The sequence below is a fragment of the Cygnus atratus genome, chromosome 7, assembly GCF_013377495.2.
Source record: "Cygnus atratus isolate AKBS03 ecotype Queensland, Australia chromosome 7, CAtr_DNAZoo_HiC_assembly, whole genome shotgun sequence".
Classification (NCBI taxonomy): Eukaryota; Metazoa; Chordata; class Aves; order Anseriformes; family Anatidae; genus Cygnus; species Cygnus atratus.
This window is the reverse complement of record NC_066368.1, coordinates 22790960-22814242: the sequence shown is the minus strand read 5'-3', so window position 1 is coordinate 22814242 and position 23283 is coordinate 22790960. Positions and strand designations below refer to the sequence as shown.

Genomic DNA, 23283 nt, shown 5'->3' with positions numbered 1-23283 from the left:
TAAAATGTGTTTTTTGTTTCAGGTTAGGGAAGCAATTTCATATCTGTGCACTCTGACACAATTTGTGGGTAAAACAGATTATCTGTAGTTTAAAAAAATGAAATAAAATTCAAGGAAATGTAATATATGGAATGTAATTAGCATCAGGCAGAAAAATAGCTTAGAATAAAATCTATTTGTTTTCTTTAAAATGCTTTGTGATGCAGTCTTTTGTGCTAGAGGCAGCCTGGGCTGCCAGGACTTTCCAAGTCAGCTTGTTTCTTCTACCTGTATTTTGTTACTTCAGCAGGCCTCCTGCATCTTTTTTCACTTTAAGTGTTAGTGGAATAGCTTTCAAGATGCTGATTCTAGCTGATGCATGAAAGGGCACAGATATATGACCTGCTAAGAGTTCTATGTTGACCTCATGATGTATTTAGAGCACCAGGAATGGAACAGAGAATATCAGAGCTTATTAAAGTTGTCCACTGTTTGTTTGTTTTTTCTCTTTCATAGCAGTCCTCCCCAATTAAACTCAGAGGTTGCAGAAACGTGGAAAATGCATTGATTATTGGTGAGAAAATGCATTGATTATTGGTGAGAAGCTTCTGCAGACAAAACTTGCTAACGTTGTGAAGTAGTCGAGTATTTTTTTAATTTAATTTTTTTTTATACAGTGCTTTTCTTAGGCATGTTTTTGGCCCCAGAATATCCATATTAGGCTTTCCTAGAAATGCATCCAGCAGTCCAAGTAAACAGCTGGGAATTTTTACTGAAATGGCCTTAAGTTGCACCTTAGGTTGGGTATTAGGAAAAATTTCTTCACTAAAAGGGTTGTGAAGTATTGGAACAGGCTGCCCAGGGAAGTGGCTGAGCCACCATCCCTGGAGGCCTCTCAAGAAACATGTAACTGTGGTGCTTAGTGACGTGGTTTAATGGTGGACTTGGCAGTGCTAGGTTAAAAGTTGGACTAGATGGTCTTAGAGGTCTTTTCCAACCTAAACGATTCCATGATTCTATGAAACACACTAGGGAAGGGTTTGTCACAGTGCATAAATGCTCTGTATGCCCATTCTTCCTAGCTTCTTCTGCAGGCGGGTGGTCTTTGAGGCCACAGCAGGTAGGGTTGGACCCCCCAAGTGGGGCTGCTGAGGAATGGCAAGTTGCATGCTACCCTGGGACGGCACGAGGGCTGAGCATGTTTGCTAGTCCCGACACCTGCGGACACATGGAGGAGTCTTAGTGCCACTTGGCCTTGTGCCCTCTGCTGTGCCACGGATGCTGCTGTTTGGTGGGTAGTGTGACACGTCACCTGCTGGAAAGACTGGTGCCCAACCTGTAGGGCAGTTCAGGGGACTGGATCGGGTAGGGTTGGGTTACAGATCAGAGCTGGTGCAATGTCTGTCAGAGTATTATTAGCAGCACGTTGACTGTTTAAAAAAAAAAGGAGCAATACTGAACGTTTGAGAAGATGTAGGGAAGAATTATGCTGCAAGGAGATTCAAGATATGCATTGGTAGCTAGAAAGGGCGGTTAGCTCAGAAGGCATGTTGAAAAGGCACGTTTCTCTACTACTACTTCATTGAGTGTGAAAACTCAGTTCAGACTTCATAAATGAAGCCAAAAATGTCATCTAGCATGTACAATGCCTTTGTTTACTTTAAAGAGCTATTTCCATGTGAATAAGGAAATTACAAGGCAAGTAATAAGGCAGCAGCATTGTATGTTGGAAATAACACATTCAGAAAAGGATTTGGAAAATTGCTTCTGGCTGCAAACCTTAAACTGAAGCTCTGGCATAATCAAACATAGGAATCAGAAAACCGTGTCAAATCCATGAACTTTAGAAGTGCTGAGAATGCAATACTGCACAAGGATATTGGAGTAGATAAAGAAAACTGAACAACGAAGTTGTTTAGATAAAGGAACATTTTGTGGATGAAAGTAAATGAAACATAAGGAACAAGTGTAAAAGTACGTTATGAGGTAATCATACAAAATGTTAATAGAATGTGAAATTCTACCTGGTTTTTGAAGATGCATTTCTTTTTTTTTTTGGCATAAATCCTTGTGCATGTCAGTCAAGGGGATGAGTGAATAAAATAGAGCAGGCGTACAGGAAAGGGATATTCAGGGGTGAAGAGGGGGAATCTGCTTTTACCCATCAGAAATATTTCACTCAGAAAAGGAGGTCAGAGGACAGAAAAGGACAGTCCAAGGAAAATAGGAAAGAAATTATAATTTTATGTCTCTAACCCTCTCTGGTTAAAATCTGCGACAGAATTCTCCCTGATGTCACTGACAGGTAAAATAGAACAAGGTACAAGACAGAAGATGTTAGTAGTGGATGGCATCAAGCACAAATGTGTGTTTTATTAAACTGAAATGAGAAGCAGTTAAGAAGTGCCTGCTGGAGAAAACCTGGCTGGAATGTATCGTTCTAGCACCAAGCATCTGCAATGCTCAGTGCTAGTTAGCTTACTTTCTGTCCTTTAAAAACAAAAACAAAAAAAAAAGTAATTGTTCTGTTATTTAGATGCAATACCCATTCCAGTTAGAGTGTTAAGAAGTATTAATCAAATGAATGTCACTTCTTGATGATCTCAGGCGAATAGAATTAAATGAGTAGTTTTCCAAGCTGAAATTTTCACGAACGTTAGGAAAGTACGCAGAGAGCTTGTACTGGACAAATTACTCACATTGCCATTCTAAAGGGGGAACTAAGCTCTTGGTGGGAGTTTTAAATCCGTTTGCTTTCACTTTCTGCATTCACTAATAGTTGCTAATTTTTAATGAAATCTGAGTTATTGTGAAAAGAAACTGATAAATAATCTTCATGTTCTTATTCTTCCTGTCAGTGTTGACTTTGGTGATCTTTAGACATGGTTTTGATGGGTGGAAAACCTGTTCAGTATAGATGGTTGAAATCACTCTTATTGGGGTACAGTGGACCAACATTTCCTAATTATGAAGAGAATCATCTTATTTATCTCAGTAATGCCATGTAGTCATGTTCTGAAGTGTGCGATTCTTCCCGCACACTGAGACCCAAACTTGCCATGTTTTCCCCCGTACTTCAAGGAAATACCAGCAATAAATAGGTACTAAATGTGTAGGGGTCACATTAACTTTTATATTGGTTTCTTCTGCCCATTTCATTATCCTGAGGGAAGGAGAGAGTGTTAACTTTCAATTCAAGTGTAAGATTGTAGTTACCAAAAAGGAAGGGACCCTAAATTGAGCCAGTGTTTTCCTTGTTTTAAACAAAAGTAGATATTCTAGAGGTATAACAGGGACTGTATTGATTAACTGCTGGCTTCTCTTGTTTCTCTCTTGATTTTTATCTGTAAGCGACAGATTTTGCTTGAAAACCTGAAGTTGAAGGCTTTTATGAGTAGTGGTTGATAACGAATAGCAGGTCAGCTGTTTGAAAGTGTCTGCTCCTCCTTTTCTTTGTGATTGGCTTCTCTGTGTGTGCTTATATATTTAATACCAACTCTTGCTCATTGCTGTCTAAGGGCCCTGTTTTTATATCTTTTGTGCCATGCTCCGAGTAACCTAAGGGAGTTCCTGCATCTGTGGATGAGGCTGATGTAGTTCATGACATTATTTAGTACCAGGGCATTTATTGTGCTGCCAATATGTAGAGGCAGTTGTCAGGGTTTGGCTCACTAAATGAGGTGGGATGCTTGAAAAAGTGTACACAGGAGGGGATAAAACAAAGCTTGTAAAAGAGGAGGGTGTATTAAAAGAGAAACAATGACAAGACAATTCAGTGGAGAGGGGCTTGGAAGGAAAAATAGCACTTGATCAGAGGCTGAGATGTGGATCCATCTTTTGATTTCGTATCATAACAATGCAACTCATATTAACCAAGGTATATTACTCATGTCTCTTTCCTTAATTGTGCAATTTTTTGTACTGTAAAGATCTTGGAGAGAGAGGTTTAAGCAATAAATGATAAAAAGTTTATATTTAAGCTTGCTTAAAAATAGTGTGGAAAAGCACATCCTCTGAAGCAGGGTGAACATCGATACAGCTAATTACAGTTATGCTAAGAAACCGTGCTGAACTAGAATTCATTATTTCTAGCAGTTAGTAAGGAAGACCTCCAAAATGTTGTTTCTTCCATTTCTGCTGTAGAATAATGTTAAATATTTATACCTGAAAACTAGTAGCAGAAGGATTATGTTTTAAGTACATAGTTGGCTTTCCTTCTTGTAGAAAATACTGTGAATAATTAATATTACTTTGAGAGGGCAGATTTTCCTTAATTTCAAAGCTGTTCAAACATATTTGGAAAAAGCAATTGACAGGTCAAATGTAAAATGATTTGTATGTCCTGACTGAAGCTGGAACTTCTGAATTTTTATTGAAATAATTTATATCTCTTTAGACAAATGTATGACTACATGTAGATAAGTTTTAATAAGAAATATTTTGGAAATAATCCAAGAAAAAATTCCAAGGAAATAATCTAGGAAATAAATCTCTATAGTCAGGTGGGATGATAGCATTTGATCTGCCTTTGAGAAATGTGAACAAATCCTTCATCATTTCTGTTGCAGTACCATAAGAATCTGAGAAAAAAAAAATACTGCAGGACTTTTGTTCAGGATATCAAAGGGTGATGCTGAATCTTTGGTGCAGTATTACGTTTTCAGTGGTATTCTCATCACTTTATCTCCACTAGAATAACAGGCTGCTGGCAATGTTAAATAGTAAGTAATCTCCAAGGACAACCAAGTATAAAATAGGCCGTGTTGGATTTTTTTACGCCATAGTTTTCACTCTGGCAAGGTTTTAGTTTCAGCAGATAAAGATACACTCAATGAGAACAGTTCTAAATGTCCATGAAGAAACAGTCACTTTCATGACCAACCGGAACATGTTTCTCTTGAATTGTCTGGGAAAAGATCCAGTTAGTTTTAAAATAGCTTCTGAACTCTGAAAGCTGTCCTCAGTAAAAGTATACCTTTTTTTTTTCTTTAGTCTGGGTCTTTGCTTATTTGTGCAAATACAAATCTTGTTCTGCAAGAAGTAGTGATTTTCCTGAGTGGAAAATAGATGCAAGGTTGACATCTATGGTTCATAAAATGCATTGTCAGCTGAACCTCCACTGATGACAGTCCACCATTTCCTTTGACACACTTGAAAGGAAAGGAGGTAGGGTGTTTCACAGTAGCCCAGGCACGTTGTTCCAGGAACTCATCTACAGTGAAGGCATTGGACACTTTGCCAATTACAGATTTCATCTTCAGAGGAGTAGATGATCAATTATACTGCAGGAGGCACCTAAATGAACGGGCAACTTAAATACTATCTCAGCTGGTGCTGGAACCTAGCCCCAAAATGCTCAGAATTAGGAAGTTATAAAATCTAGAGCTATTAAGAATTAAATGTCTCAATTCTTACAGAGCATAAAGCAGGTGAAAGTCAGAGATTTCTGGAGAATTAAAAATACAAACAACACATGTGACCCAGTGGGCTAAAAAAGTCTATCAGAATGAGTCGAATTGATCCAGATGTGAAGTTAGGACCCCTAACGTGCATATGGACTATAGAGGCATTCAAGATTTCCTAGCTGGAGAGTGAGTCACGTGTGAGAGTTGGCATTCAAGGTTACAGGAATGACTCTGGAGGTAGTCCCCCCAAGGAGCATGGGCAGCAACTGACCTTTGTAAGGTGGAAAACAAGTAACAAGTTATAACCTGGGTACCTATATCTCCTAAAGCCTTTTACATCCGAAGATCAGGGATTGGAATTTCATGTCAAGCCCAGCACCAGGTGGTGGTGTGGTTTCTGTTACCATTTATCATGGCAGAAAGCCAAGACTTATCTTGAATCTTTCCCTTTCTCCTGAAAGCCTCAGGTCAAACCTGTTTGTGGCTTTAGTAGGGGGCTCGAGTGAACACCTCACCTTTCTTTCTTATGTTCAGGTATCTTCAGTCTTGGTTTCCTGAAGTTTGCAACAATGCACTGGGCATCAGAGGGCAAGAGGGAAGATCATGCTAGCAGGGTTGCACTGACAGAGAGTTCAGCATGCCAAAACTGGAACAGCTTTCCAAGTGGGGAGGTCCTATGGACACCATGGAGCTCTGTTAACACGGTGCTTTAAGCCAGCGGCTCTTACCTGCCAAGAAACTGGAGCAGGCCTGTGCAAGCAGGTTAGCTTCATCCGGTCACTGTTGGTGGAAGTGCCTTGGGAGAGGATTGGTGGAGGGCTGGGTTAATAGCAGGCATCTGAACGGCTGGTGTTTAGATATTGATATGGCTCCCGCAGTTAGATGTGATTTACAGGGTATGCCTGCTTTTTATTTGCCATTGCTGTAATTAAATTAGTTAAGTGTAGTAATCACAGTGGCAGGCACTTGCCAGCAGGTAGCATTTTGTGGCAGTTTAAGCTAATACAATTTTCCCTCTTTTTTGAATAGGAGATTAAAAAAAAAAAAGAAAAAAAAAAGATGAGTTGAGAGGAGTTAGCTAGGATGTACTATATTTTAGGTGGCTAGCACTGTAGTTATTAAGGAGATTCAGAAATTATTTTACAATTTGCATAGAAATTCACCATATCTTTACTCCAGAGGTTGTTACATCAAACAAGATGTAAGTAACACTTTAAGTTTCTAAAAAGATATCTAGTTTTGTAATAGTTTAAAAAGAAAAATAGTTGGAAATGCTGGAACCACGTTGGCATCAATACAAAGATGTGCTTACATCACAAGCTAGGATTGATGGCTGTGTTTATTCCCAAATTCTCAGGTGACCCCTACCCCACTGAGATCTGCAGCAGCCTCTTCCAGCAGTTGTCCAGGCCGAGGGATATGCGAAGGTGCCCTCAGCATTCTTCCCACCTGTGCACCTGTTTTTTTCCAGGGGAAACCAGGGCTGGGTGCAGGGTAATTTCTGCTCAGGCTTTGCCCTGGGGAATCAGTGTCATGCTGCCACTCCACTGGGCTCATCTCCAGCTAGGCAGATCTCCAGTTCTGTCTCATTTTGGCATTTAATAAGTTATTCCACGTTACCTCTGTGTCTTTGTACAATGATATTTGAAAATATGAATGGCTTGTTTTCGAGGAGTGCGATTTATATAAAATTAAGACGACAAGCTTTATTGTCCTGTACAAAAGCTACAGCTTTCACATTAAAAAACCACAATTAGTTCCTCTTTGAGTCCTTAATGATTTGCTGTAGTCATTAATTTTTAATACAGCTATTCAAGTAAATCATTTTTAGATACATTTGTCACAACTCTATACCACTGCTGAACATTTGTATGTTTAACTCCAGTTGCTTAAATCATTCTGTATTCAGGGGCTTACACAAAATTTCCTTCCCTCCCATCAAAGCACAGTTTTTCTCCTCTTGAAAAATATTTTGTGAGACACCCCAGTCTGGGCACTGATTATGCCCTACAGAACCTAGTGAGTGACACCAGCAGTAAGAAATAAACTGCTGGGGGCCAGACACACACAGCAAAATGCAGGGAGAGAAGAAAACTAGTACTGAGTACATACGGTTACACACAAATCGAATTTAGAGACAAATAGGCCAATAAAATATTGGATAAACACTTCTCTCGTCATGGAAACGGTTACATATGTGACTGAGGCAGATACTATAGATTGCTTCTCCCAGCTCTATAAGGTGCAGCAATTTTGCTGGCAGCTGTAATTGCTCTCTTAGATATATTCATTTGAATGTAAAATCCTTTTAGAATAGGGTGATGAGTTGTCTTGCACTAGATTTTCAGGACGATTCCTATAAATAGGTAAAAAAGGAAGCTTAATCTCAGAAGAAAGCTACAAAGCATCAAAAAGTCACTTCCAGGTAGAATAAATTTGGGTAATGATCTGCCATATGAATTATTCTACAGGAAGATGGTTGCTTTTAAGGTCAATGTCCTCTGGAAGCTGATGAGTGCTAATGTCTATAAGAAAAAAATAAAAGGAATATATTTGTTCAAATGGTACTTCTTAACCGAGGCTTTTATCCTTGCATCTTAAAGACCATGTTTTCATTGCTAATAGCTCAGCAGGAAATGTGGAACTGTGTTAAATACCATTTCTCTTGTAATGATAGCTGAGCCTGATTATCACATCTCAAATGTACAAGCAGCTTCACACAGCCATCTTTTTTAGCCTGCTCATTTCACCCAAGGCCTGTCAAAGATGCGCAACATGTGGATGAGATCTTTGGAGTCCAGGGTGATGTTTTGATGCAAGATCAAAGCACTTGAGCAAAAGAGACTTTAATCCTCTACCATGACCCCCTCTGAAGAGTTTCTGGAGAATTGTTTGACCTGGACCCTGGCATCAGTAAATAATCCTAAAAACAAGATTCCTCCATTAATGGCCTAAGTCTAGTTTTCTCAAAAATATGCTGACTGGCAGGCTTCTTTCTTGTATTTTAAGCCTGAGAGGTTCCCGGCAGAGTTGTCCTGGGGTTGCAGTGTACCAGCTGTAGGCAGTCCTGGTTATGTTGGCAGTGCAGTCCTGAATGCCCCCAGAGCACAGCTGAACTGGAGTAAAGGCAAAGAAATGGGGAAGGAGGGGAATCTTAAGGAAACGCCTCCCGTGGGAAGCTCCTGTTACTTCTGTTCTTCTGTATGAGCATGGTTTACCAGAACAGAAAGGATTGGAGTGATTTTGACTGCTTGAGTGTCCTAATTTGGGAATCTTAAAAACACATTATACCATTTTCTTCAAGATAACTAGCTGCTCTCTGCAGAAATCGTGGTAGCTGGGAGCCCTGGTGGTAGGACAGCTGCTTTATGCCTTGGTTGCTGGTTATTTGGGTTTCCCGTCCACTCTGTGGCCATTGAAATCAGGCCTGCAGTGGTGGGACAGCGGGAACAGCAATCTGGATCAATGCTTTAGTTACAGCTGTGGTGGTGCTCAGCACAAGGCTTCAGGTGCTGGACAGACCTGGTGGGGATTGGTGTTGCAATGACCTTTTCCATTCTCTCACCTTTTCTGCAGGTCTTTTTTTTTCCCCAGAATTTTAAACGTATATGAGAGCCCATTTCCATGATTAAAGGTCATGTCATGCTTTTTGTTATGAATGTGTTAATTAAAAATAGGTGTAATACTCATAACTGCTAACCTATGAATGCTGTGGTTTGAGATTTGCTATGCATTTCATCATATTAGAATTAGCTATTTTGTTTTGCCACTGGTATTTTCATCTAACTGATTTTCTCCTCAGAAAGAGGACCAGACTTGCTTTAGCCACGTACACAACATTTCCATTCTGCTCTATGAAAACAAAAACAAAGCCTACACAATCTTTAGGGAAATTACTAGCAGGAATTTGCTTCACTCTAATGGTGTGTTATTAGCCCTTTCTTTTTAAATATTTTCTTCTTCAGTATTAATCTCTCTACACGAATGTTGTTGCAGTGCATTCAAATGAACACATATCAGCGGTCATAATTCTAATAAAGAAAATGAGCTCTTTTTCTGATTTACTCCTGAGTTTATGGGATATTTTTGTACTGAAGATGTTTGTGGAAAAGGCTTCCCAAAATAAATGTCTGTCAGTCTAAGTGTCTGGAAGTGGGTAACTTGAATTTTCTAGAAATGGCTCTAATATGAAGCCAGCTGAGAGGTTTGATGATGATGATGATAGGAGCTGGTGAAATCTGAAACATGGTTATGTCCTTAAGGAAGCTTGATTCTTACAATGCAGTTGGTCAGATTTTCACTTTAAACCTTTCGTGTATTGTGTGCCCCTTCCTGGTAGGCTTTGTGATGGAACTTCTTTGTTCCTGTTAGTGTCTTAGTGTGTGGAGCAGTGAAATAACACAAAGCCATTTTATGCTATGTTTTTTTCTCTAATCGCACACAGGACAACAGGAATTTATTTAGCCATAATCCTTGAAAGCAATCTATTTTAACCATTGCCTAGTGATCTAAAGCAATTGATAAAATAAATGTGTAAAACTCCTGGGTATGGTTTTGTTGCGTATGGAGAGAATGCTGGGACTCCTTTTTTGCCCAGACACATTTATCCATATTAAATCTCCAGTTATTTTCTATTAATGTTCATAACCTCTAGATTTTTTTTGGCATTTCCTTTTTACTTGGGATGACAAATAGATCTTCATAGTGGCAGGTTCTGTGAGAGTGAGTTTCAGCCCTGGGCACCTTGAGACAGCTTTCTGCTGTGAAACACAAAGTTTTCCCTTTCCTAATTTTGCTTTTGCATGTGCACCAGAGAAAAGCTTCTATGGAAAAAAAATGAACTGCTTTGCCAGTCGCCATCTTTGTTAGTTAAAATGTGATTTATGAATCTGAATAATCTGTAGGGAGAGAACATACTTGGTAGAAGCAAGAATAGACTTTGAAGCATATTTGCGGTGAAAACAGCACACCCTCAAACATGCTCATCTGCTGTAACATCTGGCCTCTGACAGAAAGCTGTTTGCCCTGCTAAGAATAATATTACACTAATTTCAAGCATACAGGTAATTTCCTTCAAAGAACGTATCTCTAGACAATACGGTGGCTCGCTAAACCTTTTTACCATAAAAAACAGTACTGCTGTTTTCCTTTGGCAGTGTTCGTTAGATTTGAAAAAGAAGCAGCATTTGCTCTTACTGCAGTAATTTTGTGTAGTGGCCAAAGCAAATTCTTTCCACGAATTAGATTGTCTCCTATTTTTTTATTAATGATATTGGACTATGAAGTATTTTGGACTGATTTTGGACTAATTTGGACAAAGCTGCTTTTGTTGGGGTGCTTTGTTTAGTAGTGCCTCCCTGTTTCCAAATGAGAGGTGTGTTGGTCTTAAAGTGAAGTGAGATTCACTAAACCTATGGAATACTGGAAAACAAAAACACCCTTTGATTTTTTTTTTTTTTGAAATTAAATATTAGAAGATTCCAATTGCTATGCTATTTTCTAACTTTTTAAGATGTGTTAGTCCTACACATGCTTTCCAGAGCAAGGTACTCCTGTGGGGCAGGAAGCAGGGAGTAAGCCTGGAGCACACACGGTGCTGGATCATCTCCATCCCATGGAGGATCAACTGCATTGCTGCTGTGTCCCAGCAAGGAGAGGGGGACCCGCTGTACTGAGCCCTGACTGCTCTTGGCACAGCAGGAAAATGCTATGAAAACTATGTGGACACCTTGAGTATCTTGACATCAGTGAATGAAAAAATGAACTGTCATTCACTTTTTATTCTTACAGCCTGAATTTCACAAAGGTTTCTGTGGAGCTGGGGTTTATTCGGAGTGGGCTGGGCAGTGATCAGCGATAGGTTTAGCAGACTCCTTTCCTCTTCAGTATAGTACCTTTAGTTAGTATGCCTAGCAAATAATGCCTTTAAAGCATAAAGTAATTCATCTTTGGCTCAGCACAGCCCTCGTGAAAGGTGATTAGTTTGCATTTCTCAAGTCTGCACGTTCCTGCAGGTGGTATCACAGCGTGAGGCACAACTGCATGGCTGCACACCCACAGCGTTATGGTCGGGCACTTACCCTCTCACCCGGAGAGCCTTGTGAAAGCAGTGCCATGTGCCAATAGCACTCCTGATGCTTTCACCAAAATTGCCAGTGGGCTGAAAAGTCTGGTGGTGGCTTGTTCAGGATGAGCATTAAAAACTCTGTCAGCCGTAACTCCTGAAGCTATTGAATAGCCATCAGACAATTACAGTTTTTATCATTATCAGCATGAGCTAAATTCAAACTGGCTGTTTAAAGTTAAATGCAATTGTTAATTTTAAATGTTTTCCAGTCTCCCTACCAGGATCACCCTTAATCATGAGCCTGAGGATGCTAACAGGGCATGTAAAATGAATGGGCCTGGGCTGTTGGTTTGTTTTTTTTTGTTGTTTTTTTTTTTTTTCCTAGCTTAGTGCCACTAAGCAGATGGCAAATTTAACTGTTTCCAATCAGTTGCTGGCACGTAACATAGCTTTTAGAACAAGACCATTTTTGCTTGTAGGAATTTACAGATTGCTGAATATTTCCAGTTCTGAAGCCACATCTGCCGTTGTGCTGGTTTGGAGGCATTTTTGCTTTGTGATTTACAGAATGTTAAACCAGTGTGTTTGTTGTAGCTCTTGCTGTTTTCCTCTCTTCTTTTCATTTCCCGTATTTCTTCACTGCTGTGCTCTTTTGCACTGTTGCCTGTCTCTAGCACTTCTGCATGTGTGTTCCTCAGCTTGATTTTGCTGCAGAGTGCCTCAGAAACCTGAATCTTGGCATCTGCTAGCATCCCCTCCTTGAACTCACCCTCCTTTACAGCTCTCTCTCCACTGCACTTCTCAACTGTGGCACGTTTGGGAAGCCCCTAAGGACAGCTGCTGTGAGGTGCTCACATGCAGTGCACGTCTTCTATCAATTAATTAACTAGCAACAGACATATGAACTAGCACAAACTATAACTGGTTACAGGGGCACTACTAAAGGGGTCTTCTCTGTCACTTGGGCTTGTGCATTTTCATTTTTTGTCTTCCAGATATGCAGCTTGAATAGGCTCTAGTGATTACATCCAAGTCCTGCTTTTTTCCATACTTGAGCAAACAGGTTTCTTCCCTCCCTAAAGGTGAAAAACAACCCAAACAAAGTACATTTCTGCTTCCTCTGCATTTTAAGGCAGTATACTAAATTTGATGTGTAAAAAGCACTTTTTATCGGAAGCAAAGCAGCTGTACCCATCATCCAGTTGAAGTTGCATTGCTCGGCCAAATGAGACATCGCTCATTTGAGAGCGAACCCTGCACTGACAGCGTTCGTCTCTTTGCTGCCCTGCAAAGCCGGGAGTTTTAACGTTTCGAGTGACCTGCTGTGGGTTGTGCTGGCAGTCTCTGTAGGAAATGAAGACACCAAGAACACTTGGCTTATTGGTCTTTTTGCTCCAAGAGATACGACTGCCAATAAAATTACAAAATATAGCCATTAACAACCTTGCGGTAAACACCCTCAGTGGTAGGGCCTAGAGCAGTATATTTCAGCTGATACCTGGCTAGTGCGATGTGCTTTTTCGGAGGGGCTAGGGAGCAGGCACAGCCCCTCAGCTGCTTCTTTACCTCCATGGGAGAGGAAGGGTAAGGGCTGGAGGCAGCACGAGGAGGTGCCAGCAAAACTCCATTCATGTGGGTGTGCTTGTACTTAATTACAGGAGGCTTGAATTTGGCCTGGTAACTCCTAAGATCATACATATTTATCAGTACTCAATCATAGCAGAATTTGGGAGACATCTGTATTTCCTGCACATAACAAAAGAAAGATATACTGCTATGATATTAAGATTAAGTATTGCTCTTTCTCTTCTTTGACAGTCATAACGTAACTCTTGAGACACCATATATCTCTTCCTAATGAAGTGTCAAAAATATTTACCTTCAGGACAAATTACAAGAATAGCAAACATCCTCACTCTGTATTAAAGAAGTTGGTACACAAATGTCAGCAGCTCACAAGCTCTCTCTGGTGGTCCTGCGCAACTAACTGAACATTGCACCGAGTCATCGTTAGGTTTGATCTAAGCAGAAATAGCAGTAACAAAAGGAAGAAATGGAAATAAAAAGTTAGAATGTTTCAAAGTGGAATCTGGTGATTTTTCCAAGTTCCTCAGGCTGTTTGCACCTGCTTTGCTCATCTGCATGTAGATGGTTTCTGAGATGAAAATAGCCTGAATTTTAGTGATGCTGAGACCGTATATTTCTCTGGAGTGCCACTGAGTTCTCATAACTTCTGAAAATTAACTTGCAGCCTGTCTACCAGCTTTGGAGATATGAACTGCAGGATGTGAGATGCTGCATGCTTAAAATTTAAAAATGCCTATTTCACTGAAGTTTCATTCAGTAGAATCAGCGGCAAGGCTTACCATACCATTCCTTCTGAACAATTACATCAGTGTCACAACATTTGTTCAGAAGGAATGACTTATTTAGTGTCTGTGCCTGTAATACTGATACCTTAATTTAGATCCAAATTTTGTTTGTCCTTAGTAGCACACATACAAGCGGGAAATATTGAAGGTGAAATTGACTTCTGTTGTCACCGAAACAAACCACCATTAAAAGTCGTGTCTTTCTATTGAAGTAGAGTTTACTAATATGAAAGAAGTGATAGGCTCATTGCTCAACTGAACCAATGTAATAAATCCATTTTAACAAAGAAATTGGCTTTTTATTGAAAGAGTGTAATGCCCACCTTGCAGGGCACCTCCAGGGAGCCACTGGCAGCCAGCAGGGCAGTCGCTGTGAATCCTGTCTCACTACGGCAAAGACCCCAAGGAGCCAGATCAGATGGTGCTCACGCGTGCCAAAGCACGTGCCACGTGAGCTTTAGAGGACTTTTATTTTCTTAGCCCCGTAATCAAACATGCAAAGCTGAGTGTGGACAAGTCAGTGTTTTTTCCCAAGCTGGCCTTTTCTGTATCGTTCACGGCTTTAAACTAAGCGATGTCGGACAAGCTGTGCTTACCTGATCTTAGATGCGTGCACACAGTGAGTTGTTTGGTATGGAGCAATGAAGTGATTATTTTAAAAGGTTCGCTGCTCTGCATCCCCATGACATTGTTTCCAAAGATGTTTCTCGTCTCTTGGGCAGCACGTAGGTGCTCTTCTGTATGGATTGTACAAAATGTTATTTTGTGCGTATTCAGGTTCCCCTGCTGCTACAGGCAGAGGCTTTCTGATCTCAACTTTGATAACATGAGAGGTATAAAGCTTTCTTAAAATACATTGACAAAATTGATCCAAATAGCACTGAGAAGCCAGTCTGAATGCAAAAAATGGCAAGAAATTAATTGAATTTCCCCCAAATCAAGTTTGCTTAGCCTGTGACAGTAAGTGGCAAGTCATTGTCCTGTCTTTACCTTGACCCCCACACAAGCTTTTCCATCTTTTCTCCCTTTTTCTTGTTGAAGAGAGCGAGTGAGAGCATGGCAGGGCAGGTGTTTGACACCCAGGCAAGGTCATCCCACCACAGCATGCTGATCTCAGAATGCATAAAATGGATCTGCGGTGGAAATAAGAGTCAGATTAGGTCAGTGAGGTCGGTGTGGTTGCTTGAAGAATCTGTGCAGCCCCTCTTGTAATTTAGGCATTTGTGCTCTTCATACGAGGGCTAACCTGAACTCGGTGCTGAGCCCTGACTTGTCAGCACTCAGATGGTGAGGACTGTTAGCACTTGTCTGTCAACCCAATTTTTAGATACAGCCACTTCCTCAATTACTTGTGTCTTACAGCGTACTTTCACATTTATTTGTTCCTGCAGCAATTTACTTGTCAAAAGGAAAGCCAAAAAGCAGCCTGGTTCTGAAAATGCAGCTGTCAAGGTCCTGTCTGCTGTCTCTGTGATGGTTTGGGGTTGTTTACCTGTGGCAGCTGGATAGCAGGACGGTTCTCAAAGAGCTCGCCGATCAAAGAGCTCGCCGATCTCTTTACCTTGTGACTGACAGAGCGGGGTAAATTTCAGAAAGCTTTTAACCTTCCCTGTGTTTCCTGAAAACACTAATAAAGGTGTTTGAGATCGCCCATGAGGTGGTGATCTTGATTTTAAAAGGCATAAAAAAGCTATAGAAATACAGAATGAAAACTTTATCACAGTTTATATTTCCGCTTCTTGTAGCCAAGGCAGCTAAACCTTTGTCAATTCAGAGGAAAACAAAACCCTTACAAAGGATGCAAGGACTATTTTAAAGTTCTCTCCCAGCGGTGGACGGCCTGGCAGCCAGTGCCACGGTGGGAGCTGCTCTTTTGGGCGGTTCTGCAGCACTTGCTGTGCTGTGTGAAATGTGTTGGCTCCCTCCAGCTAAAGGAGCCCAGATGTCACAGCTTAAGCTCTTTGTGGCTCTCTTCCATCTGGCCTGAGAGCAGTCAGGGTAGCATGGACAGCACATACAGCGTGGAGTACCTGGATCCATTGATAACCATCTGGCACGTGTATCTCTTGATAGCATCGTGCTATGCTGCGTAGCTTATTACATGTCATCACTGATACTCCCTGAAAATTAACCAAAAATAAAGATAAAATAGAAGTTCTGAAAAATTTCCACCTTCCAGGTTTTGTTCAGCAATGGTGAGAAAACAATTAATGATGATTAATGGCCATCTATCAAAGGCTTAATGACCTTGCACAGATAATGCCTTTTAGACAGACTGTGGCGTATCATGGTAAACAAATTCTTAACACTGCCATAAACCCTGGGTGGGTTTTGATTGTTGTTTTTGTTTTTAAGTCATGATGAATTATGGATTTTACAGAAAGACCAGCACCTTTTTGATGTTAAGGGTGTTTTTTCTCCAACGTTAGCTGAGGCCACAGACTTAAGAAGTTGTGCCAGTATTTTGATAAAAGCCTGCTAATAGATGCTGAAGTGTCCCAGCTGCTGAGGCAGTGCCCAAGCCTAGTGAGTAGGCAAAGGTACCGGCAGTAATTAGCTGCCATCTCTCTGACTTCTTCCTAGATAAAGCACACAAAAGCATTGTAAGGGTCTGCAGAAACACTTCTATCAGAAAATGGGTACTGCCTTTTGAACTGGAGCATGATTTGTGTGAAGGAGTAGGTCTGGAGAGACTGGAATGGGGTTGTCAGGCATAAGGTGGGTGTTGAAATGTAGCTCCTGGGGCTGCCTAATTGATGGCAGGACTGTGTCCTACTTCTGCAGCAATTCAGCAATGCTAGGACAGCTTTGTGTCCTCCACTAGGTCTGTCCCCCATGTCTGTTGTGCAGCACTGCAGGGATACTTCAAAGATTTAAAAAAAAAAAAAAAAAGACTCCAAAAATATGTGCTAAATGCGTGAGAATGAAGAAAGTTTCTAAGAGGGAGAACATTCTTGTCTGTGTGTGTGTGTTGATGGCTTTTTTTAAAAATAATTAATATTTGTTACCAAGAATTTGGAAATAGTTGTTTCTCAGGGTTCAACTGTTCTTACCTGTTCAGTTTGTTGCAGACATGAAAAGTCCTTTTTTCAACAATTTAGAGCTAACATAGGAAAAAGAAATTGCTGGAAAAGCAGAGCTGTATTCTGTGAAGTTAAATGAACCATTTAAAGTAATAGCAATGTCCACTCTCTGGGATCTAATGTTTTAAACATCAGTGGAAAAGATTTGCTGGACCAATATGCAACTTTATTTAAAGGACAAGGTTAATGATTCTTTGTGTGAATATTTACTTTATTTGCTTCTGTTTCTCTTTTTTTTTTTTTTCCCCTAATAGGCTGATGATAAAGACACTGGGAATTACAGTGCCATGCAGTACAGGCTCATCATTCCTCCAATCAAGGATGGTAAAGAAGGTTTTGTGATTGAAGCTTACACAGGGCTAATAAAAACTGCTATGCTGTTCAAAAATATGAGAAGATCCTATTTCAAGTTTCAGGTCATTGCAACTGACAATTATGGAAAAGGACTGAGCAGCAAAGCAGATGTACTTGTAAGTATGAGCCAGGCATTATCTTTTTGGAATAATTGTTGAGGAAATTTGAACACTACATAAAGTTTAATTTCAGGCAGACCTACAGGAAGACCATAAACAGTGCACTTGATCTCCTTAAGTTGTTGAAATAAAGCTTTTTCAAATCAGAAGCTTTTATGACTGTCTGAAACATTCCATCATGTTTCATGGTAGAGGTACTGATTTCAGTTACCACATGATGTTCAGTGTTTTATTTATTCAAAGAGCCATTGTCAATGGTTCAATTCTAATTCTTTGCATTAAACATGGAATAAAAGTTGTGGTTTTTTTTTTGTTTGGTTGTTTTTTTGTGTTTTTTTTTTTTTTGCATTCCCATTATAAAACAGGTCACATCTGTGTGGTCAGACACAAGCATTTTGGGATCTTCTCCACCTGTCCTCTAAGCTGGCAAGGTGCAGGCAGCTCCTGTTTGGAAGCTGTGGGTTAAGAAGGATTAATATGGCATTAAGCGCCAATTAATAAGTCAAGCTAAAATCTTGCTAACTTGGATCGTGCTAACTTGGGCTGTGCTCTGTGTTAAGGTTACTGCAGAGCTTCTGGGTCGCAGTTAGATCTGATGTATCTGGTTTGCAGTGCAGGCAAAGAGCCGAACAAACAGGCTCAGAAAGAAGACTGGGGAAAGCCAGGGTTGCCGTGTGTTAGTTGCTCATGTCTGGGAGTGAGATGAAAGGAATAATTTTGGTCTAAGACTGTACTTTAAGTTTTCAGGAAAGCAATGTTTCAAAAATGGGACCAACTTCAGACACTGAGCTCATTTTTTGTGCCGAGTAAAGGACATTGACTTAGTCAGTCACAGAAACCATCAAAGCTAAATTTCTTTAAAGCCTATATAACTTGATGGATTGGGTTAATATTAGCATAATGTCATAGCGATGAAGTACATTATCTAGTTCATGGGAACACTGTCAAATGATACAGATGATAGCCGTAATACTTGGTATATTGAGTTATGCAGGAATTCAGCAAATAAACATAATGTATGATATCCTCATGCTTGACCTCTCAAAATGATAGGGCATTCTCATGCAGTTTATGTGGTGATACTAGATTAAAATATAGCCCAAAGATATTGACATTAAAATTAGAAAGTGAAGTTTGTCTCATTAATTTATAGAGGCATATTTAGGTTGTCTTAGTGAGTGATGGGCACTCCGAGACACTGTTCTTGAGCAAGGAGTGAGAGCTTATTGTCACTGTAGGTACAGTTACAGATGGATACCACTGGAACATGGAAGTTTGGGTGTGCCCTGAGCATGATCCATACATGAAGATCCTTTCTAACTAGACCAAGCTGTTCCTGGGCTTTGTAGTTTAAACACAAGTTATCCCACTGTCATAGGTCACTGTGTGGTGTCAGGAGGTCAGACCGGGAGGTGTAACCGCTTTCAGTGCAAGTTCAAGGTGTGTAGGTGAGAGAAATGAAACTAATTGCTCGTGTGAAAAAGGATGAGATGTATGGGAAGAAGTTAGGATTGCTCTGGGAGCAGATCTAGGGAGAAGAGGAGGAGAAACACCAGAGGGACAGCTCAGCAAGGAACGTGGGCAGAGCTAGGTGTTCTCCAGAATGAGGGCCAGGACAGTGCCTCGGAGCCCTGGCAGTGCTCTGCGAGCAGCATGAGGTGCCAAATCTGCTGGGACAATGTCTTCATGCTGCAGGGGCTGGTCCTGCTGCCTGGGACTGGCAGGGTGGCTCAAGATAGACGCCTACAATTTGGCTCGATGTGATGAAATGTTCTATTGTAGCTTCAAGATCAAAAGGAAAAATCAGTAATTGAAAAAATAAAGATCTTTACAAATGTGTATGGTACACAAGCGTTACTATGGAAACCTTAACTCTTTCTTGTTTTTTTTTTCCACACTATTGTTTTTCTGTAGCTTGTCATGAATGTGTTTTTATTCGCATTTTTGTACATGAATGAGAAATCATAATTGTAATTCTTCAGGTTTCAAAAGAACTGTTGCTTTTTGGTTACATTTATGCAGTACTCAGTAAATAGGTGCACAGTGATTGATTGAATTGTGTAATATAGTTAATTATATTAAACTGTTCCTAGCTTTAGAGTTCCTTTTAGTAATCATAGTCTAAAATCTGAGTTCATTGTAATTCTGTATTTCTCACAAAGAAGTCTGTACACTCCGATCAGTGTGTCTGATGACATTTGAAGAACATTTAAATATTTAAAGTTGAATTAAGCTTCAAAGCTGGTGAATCAGTGTTTGATGTGAAAGTATATTATGGCTTGTCCACTGAAGCGCTTACAGCACTCAGACTTCTCTTATGAAAAGTAGTTGTTGTTCTTTATTTTAGAATTAATTTGGATAACTGATTTTTAAATTTATCTGTTCTAACATTGTCCTACGTATTTTTCCAAATTTACCTCCAGAATCATCTACAGAGACATGATATATGGGACATGATGTTTACTGTCATGCCTATATGAACATGAACCAGATTTTAAGAAATGTTTTATTTTTTCCACCTTTTGGGGAAGTAACTGTTCTTTTCACAACCTGAGGGGAGATTGGTTGTGCTTGTGTAGAGAGAGCAAAAGGAAAAAAAATGGGGGGGGAGAGGGGGGAAGCATGCAGCCGTTTTGCCCGAAGGCAGCTTTTTCTTGGGATCACGCTAAAAATAGCTCAAGGAGACTAGATTGAGATGTGAAGCAGAGTTTGCCAGCTGTGCTGAACGTGATCTGTGCTTGTAGTCCCTTCTGCACACTCACCGTCCAACCTGCCACTGAGAAACAGAGGAGTTGCTTTGCCTTTGTAGTAGAAAATGCAGATCGGAGATATTTTATCCCATATAGAGGGAGAAGATAAAGAAATTGGAGAATGAAATAAAAACTTGCACAGAGTACTTCAATCACAATAGATGAGCAATGTAATTTTCTAACAAAGTACCATTAGATTTAGTTGAATTAATCTGGTATTTGCATTTACATTGGTGTAAATTGCATGTTTCCAAGGTTGGATCTTCCTGTCAAGTCATAAAAGATACTGAGATGGTAATAAGTGATTTTGAATATTGCATGTGGGATATTCGTGAATGCTATAAGTAAATTTTTAAACCATGACAAACAAGCTTCATGGGCTCCCTCTCCCCAGATATGTATAAAATTCTGATGCAGGTCTGCAGTTAACAGTTCTGGTTAAGTATTTCGTTGCGGTTTATTGATATTGGCTGCCAAGCAAAGCAAGGTTTCCCAACTATCTTTTTCTGGAATTAAATGAGACATCAGTACATCAGGGCATGGCAGTGAAGGCAGGAAAGTAATTATTCCATTCTGTTTGTACAGGGAGGATGTTAGATGTGGAAGTGCCAATGAATTTCACTCTTTTATTTCCAGGTCTCTGTGGTCAATCAGTTGGATATGCAAGTCGTCGTCTCTAATGTTCCTCCCACCCTTGTGGAACAAAACAAAGATCAACTCATAGGGTAACAAATTTACTTACTCTACAAATATCAGACAATTCACTGGTTTTGTGTTTAGATTCAGCAAGAAGTGCTCCTTCTGTGTCATGATCTGCTTTTCTTGCCAAAAGGCTTGCAAATAAGCAAGTATTTTGATGGGGAGCACAACCAGCTGGGTGATGACACTGGCCCCCCAAATCTGCATTTTGCCCCTCCTCCCGAGGGGGGCAGAGATACAGCACTTCTTTGCTTGTATACTTGCCTGCTTTGCAGGCTCAAACTACGTTCAGAGCTGCCCCTCAGAGCATAGTGGAGCCTCCAAGCACTGATGACAGAACATGCATTGGTCAAAATCCAGGATGTGAAATGAATAAAGCACAGCTCCAGAAGATTGAGGCAGTGTGTGCCGTTGAGGTGTATGGATTCATTGTGGTTTTATTTGGGTACATAGCTGTAAGGGAAAGCAGAGTTTAGAAAATTTATATTGGTACAATTAATGCCAGTAACATTACATAAAATAATAATTGCAAAAAAAAAAAAACAAAAAAAAAAACCTGGGTGTCATTATTGAAGCCTAGCAGCCATATAATGTTGTGATGGGGGTACAGGTAATTGGAAACATTAATGCTTTGCAGTCAAGGCAAAGTATTTTATCATACTTGGAAGCTAGCAAAAATCCTTTCGGTAAAATGTTTTAATAGTGCTCATATGCCACATCAGTGACAGCTTCCAGGAGTCAGGTTTTCAGTTTTGGTTTCCTTTTGAAAGGCAAAGATAATTATCTATATGTCACTAGGCATATAACCACGAATTAGACATACAGGAAAGAAAATATTACAGGTGATTACAAACATTTGGGCACTCTTCCATCAGTGTAGTCCGTCCGTGACGAATGATATTTCTCAGATTTCCACAGTTCTGTTACATCCTATTGTCACGCCTTTACAGCTCCATGGAAATTGAAATACATTAGGGTTGATGATATAATCGCTCGCTGAAAAAGAAGTGTGTTATCTAAATGTCTCATGTCTTCTCTGGGCTAGGAAAAAATAATCAACAGATTAACTTTTGGATACTTAGTACATCCCCCTTTCCTCTCTGCTTCAAGCCAGGGTTAAGGTAGCTCTGATCGATTGTAACATCAAAAACACTTGTTAAATTGTTCAGGTAATAGTCTGAGCTCTCAGGGACTCCATTTCCTAGAGCTATGAATAATACACAAGTCTGCTTGCTTAACACTAAGATCTAACTTTCAGAAAGTGTCAGGTGTTGATGTTGGCTGGAGAGATGAAGAACAACATAACTTTTATAGATAGTAATAGGAAAAGTTTACTCCTGCTTTCCTAAGCCTTCAAGTTGACCTTAGCATGCTGCGCTGTACACAAATTTCTATTGTAGCGTTCCTGGGCTTCTATTTTCTTGAGTGCAGAAGATGAACGTGTCTGTACCATTTTTCTATATGCCACAGCACAGATCTTAGAAGAGTACTTGGGACTTAGGCTGTGTTTGAGATCCTCCCAGTTCTGGACTATACCGGAGCCAAAGAAGCCACCATCAAAATACAGCTTTTACGGAGGGCAGTTTGAAAACGGGGTGAAACAAGCCTGGCTTGAGTGAAGAGTGTCGGCTGCATGACACATGCTGGGGGGCTGAGCGTGAGTGCTACAGTGGGCAGCGTGGCGAGAGCAGCAGGAGCAAATATCTTCTCACCCCTTCACTGTCCCTACAGAAATCTCCCTTTGCAACCACTGGAGCAGCTTGTTTCCAGCTCCCAGCAGGTCTCAGTGGTGTTCAGAGCCTGAACAATAAATTGTGCTGTAACCATACGCTCAGTTCTTTCCTCCTGGGCCCGGAGGGACGGCTGGCACAGCCTGCCCCGGTCTTGGAAAACAGCCCAGAGCTATGCTCCTCAGTCCCTGTGCTCCAACAATTCCTTTCCTGCCAGGTAGAAGTCTTTTCAGAACTGTTTCATGCTGTTCTGGCCCCTGTGCATGGAAGTCTCTGACAGATGTGTAAATACTTCACCGTGATTGAAGCTTCTGAATGAGTATAAAAATAAAATAGGCTGGATTTTGAATGTTTAAGATAAGCTTGAGAAGAGTTTACGTTTGCAAAGACTGTGAGGGCAAAAAATAAGTATGATGTAAGAACTTCACTTTTAAAGTTAAGCTTTTAAATACAACTTTTGCTACAAGAGGTTACATGAGCATTATTCGAGAAGCCTGTTGCATTCTTTTTTTGAAAATACTTGCAGATGCGAAGTTTCATGTATTCTTCTGCATATGTGTAGGTTTTTTTTCACACAGGAACTTATTTATGTTATTTTCCTCTTCAGATTTCTTGGATTTTCTTCCTAAGGTTTATAGGAATGTTATCTCCCTGTTTTTACAAAAGTTGTAATTATTTATGCAGAAAACATAAAAACAAAATACTAGGAATTTGTGATTGTTTTC

General features: G+C 40.2%; 1 protein-coding gene across 3 annotated transcripts in view; it reads left to right on the top strand.

Annotated features, from left to right (window-relative positions):
- Positions 1-23283, top strand: part of PCDH15 (protocadherin related 15) — a 353826-nt gene that overhangs the window by 290094 nt on the left and 40449 nt on the right. For all 3 annotated transcript variants that reach the window (XM_035537720.1, XM_035537702.1, XM_035537711.1), the window contains exons 26-27: positions 17161-17376; positions 20766-20854. In XM_035537720.1, the coding sequence (XP_035393613.1) occupies positions 17161-17376; positions 20766-20854 (305 nt within the window). The remainder of the gene's footprint in view (positions 1-17160; positions 17377-20765; positions 20855-23283) is intronic.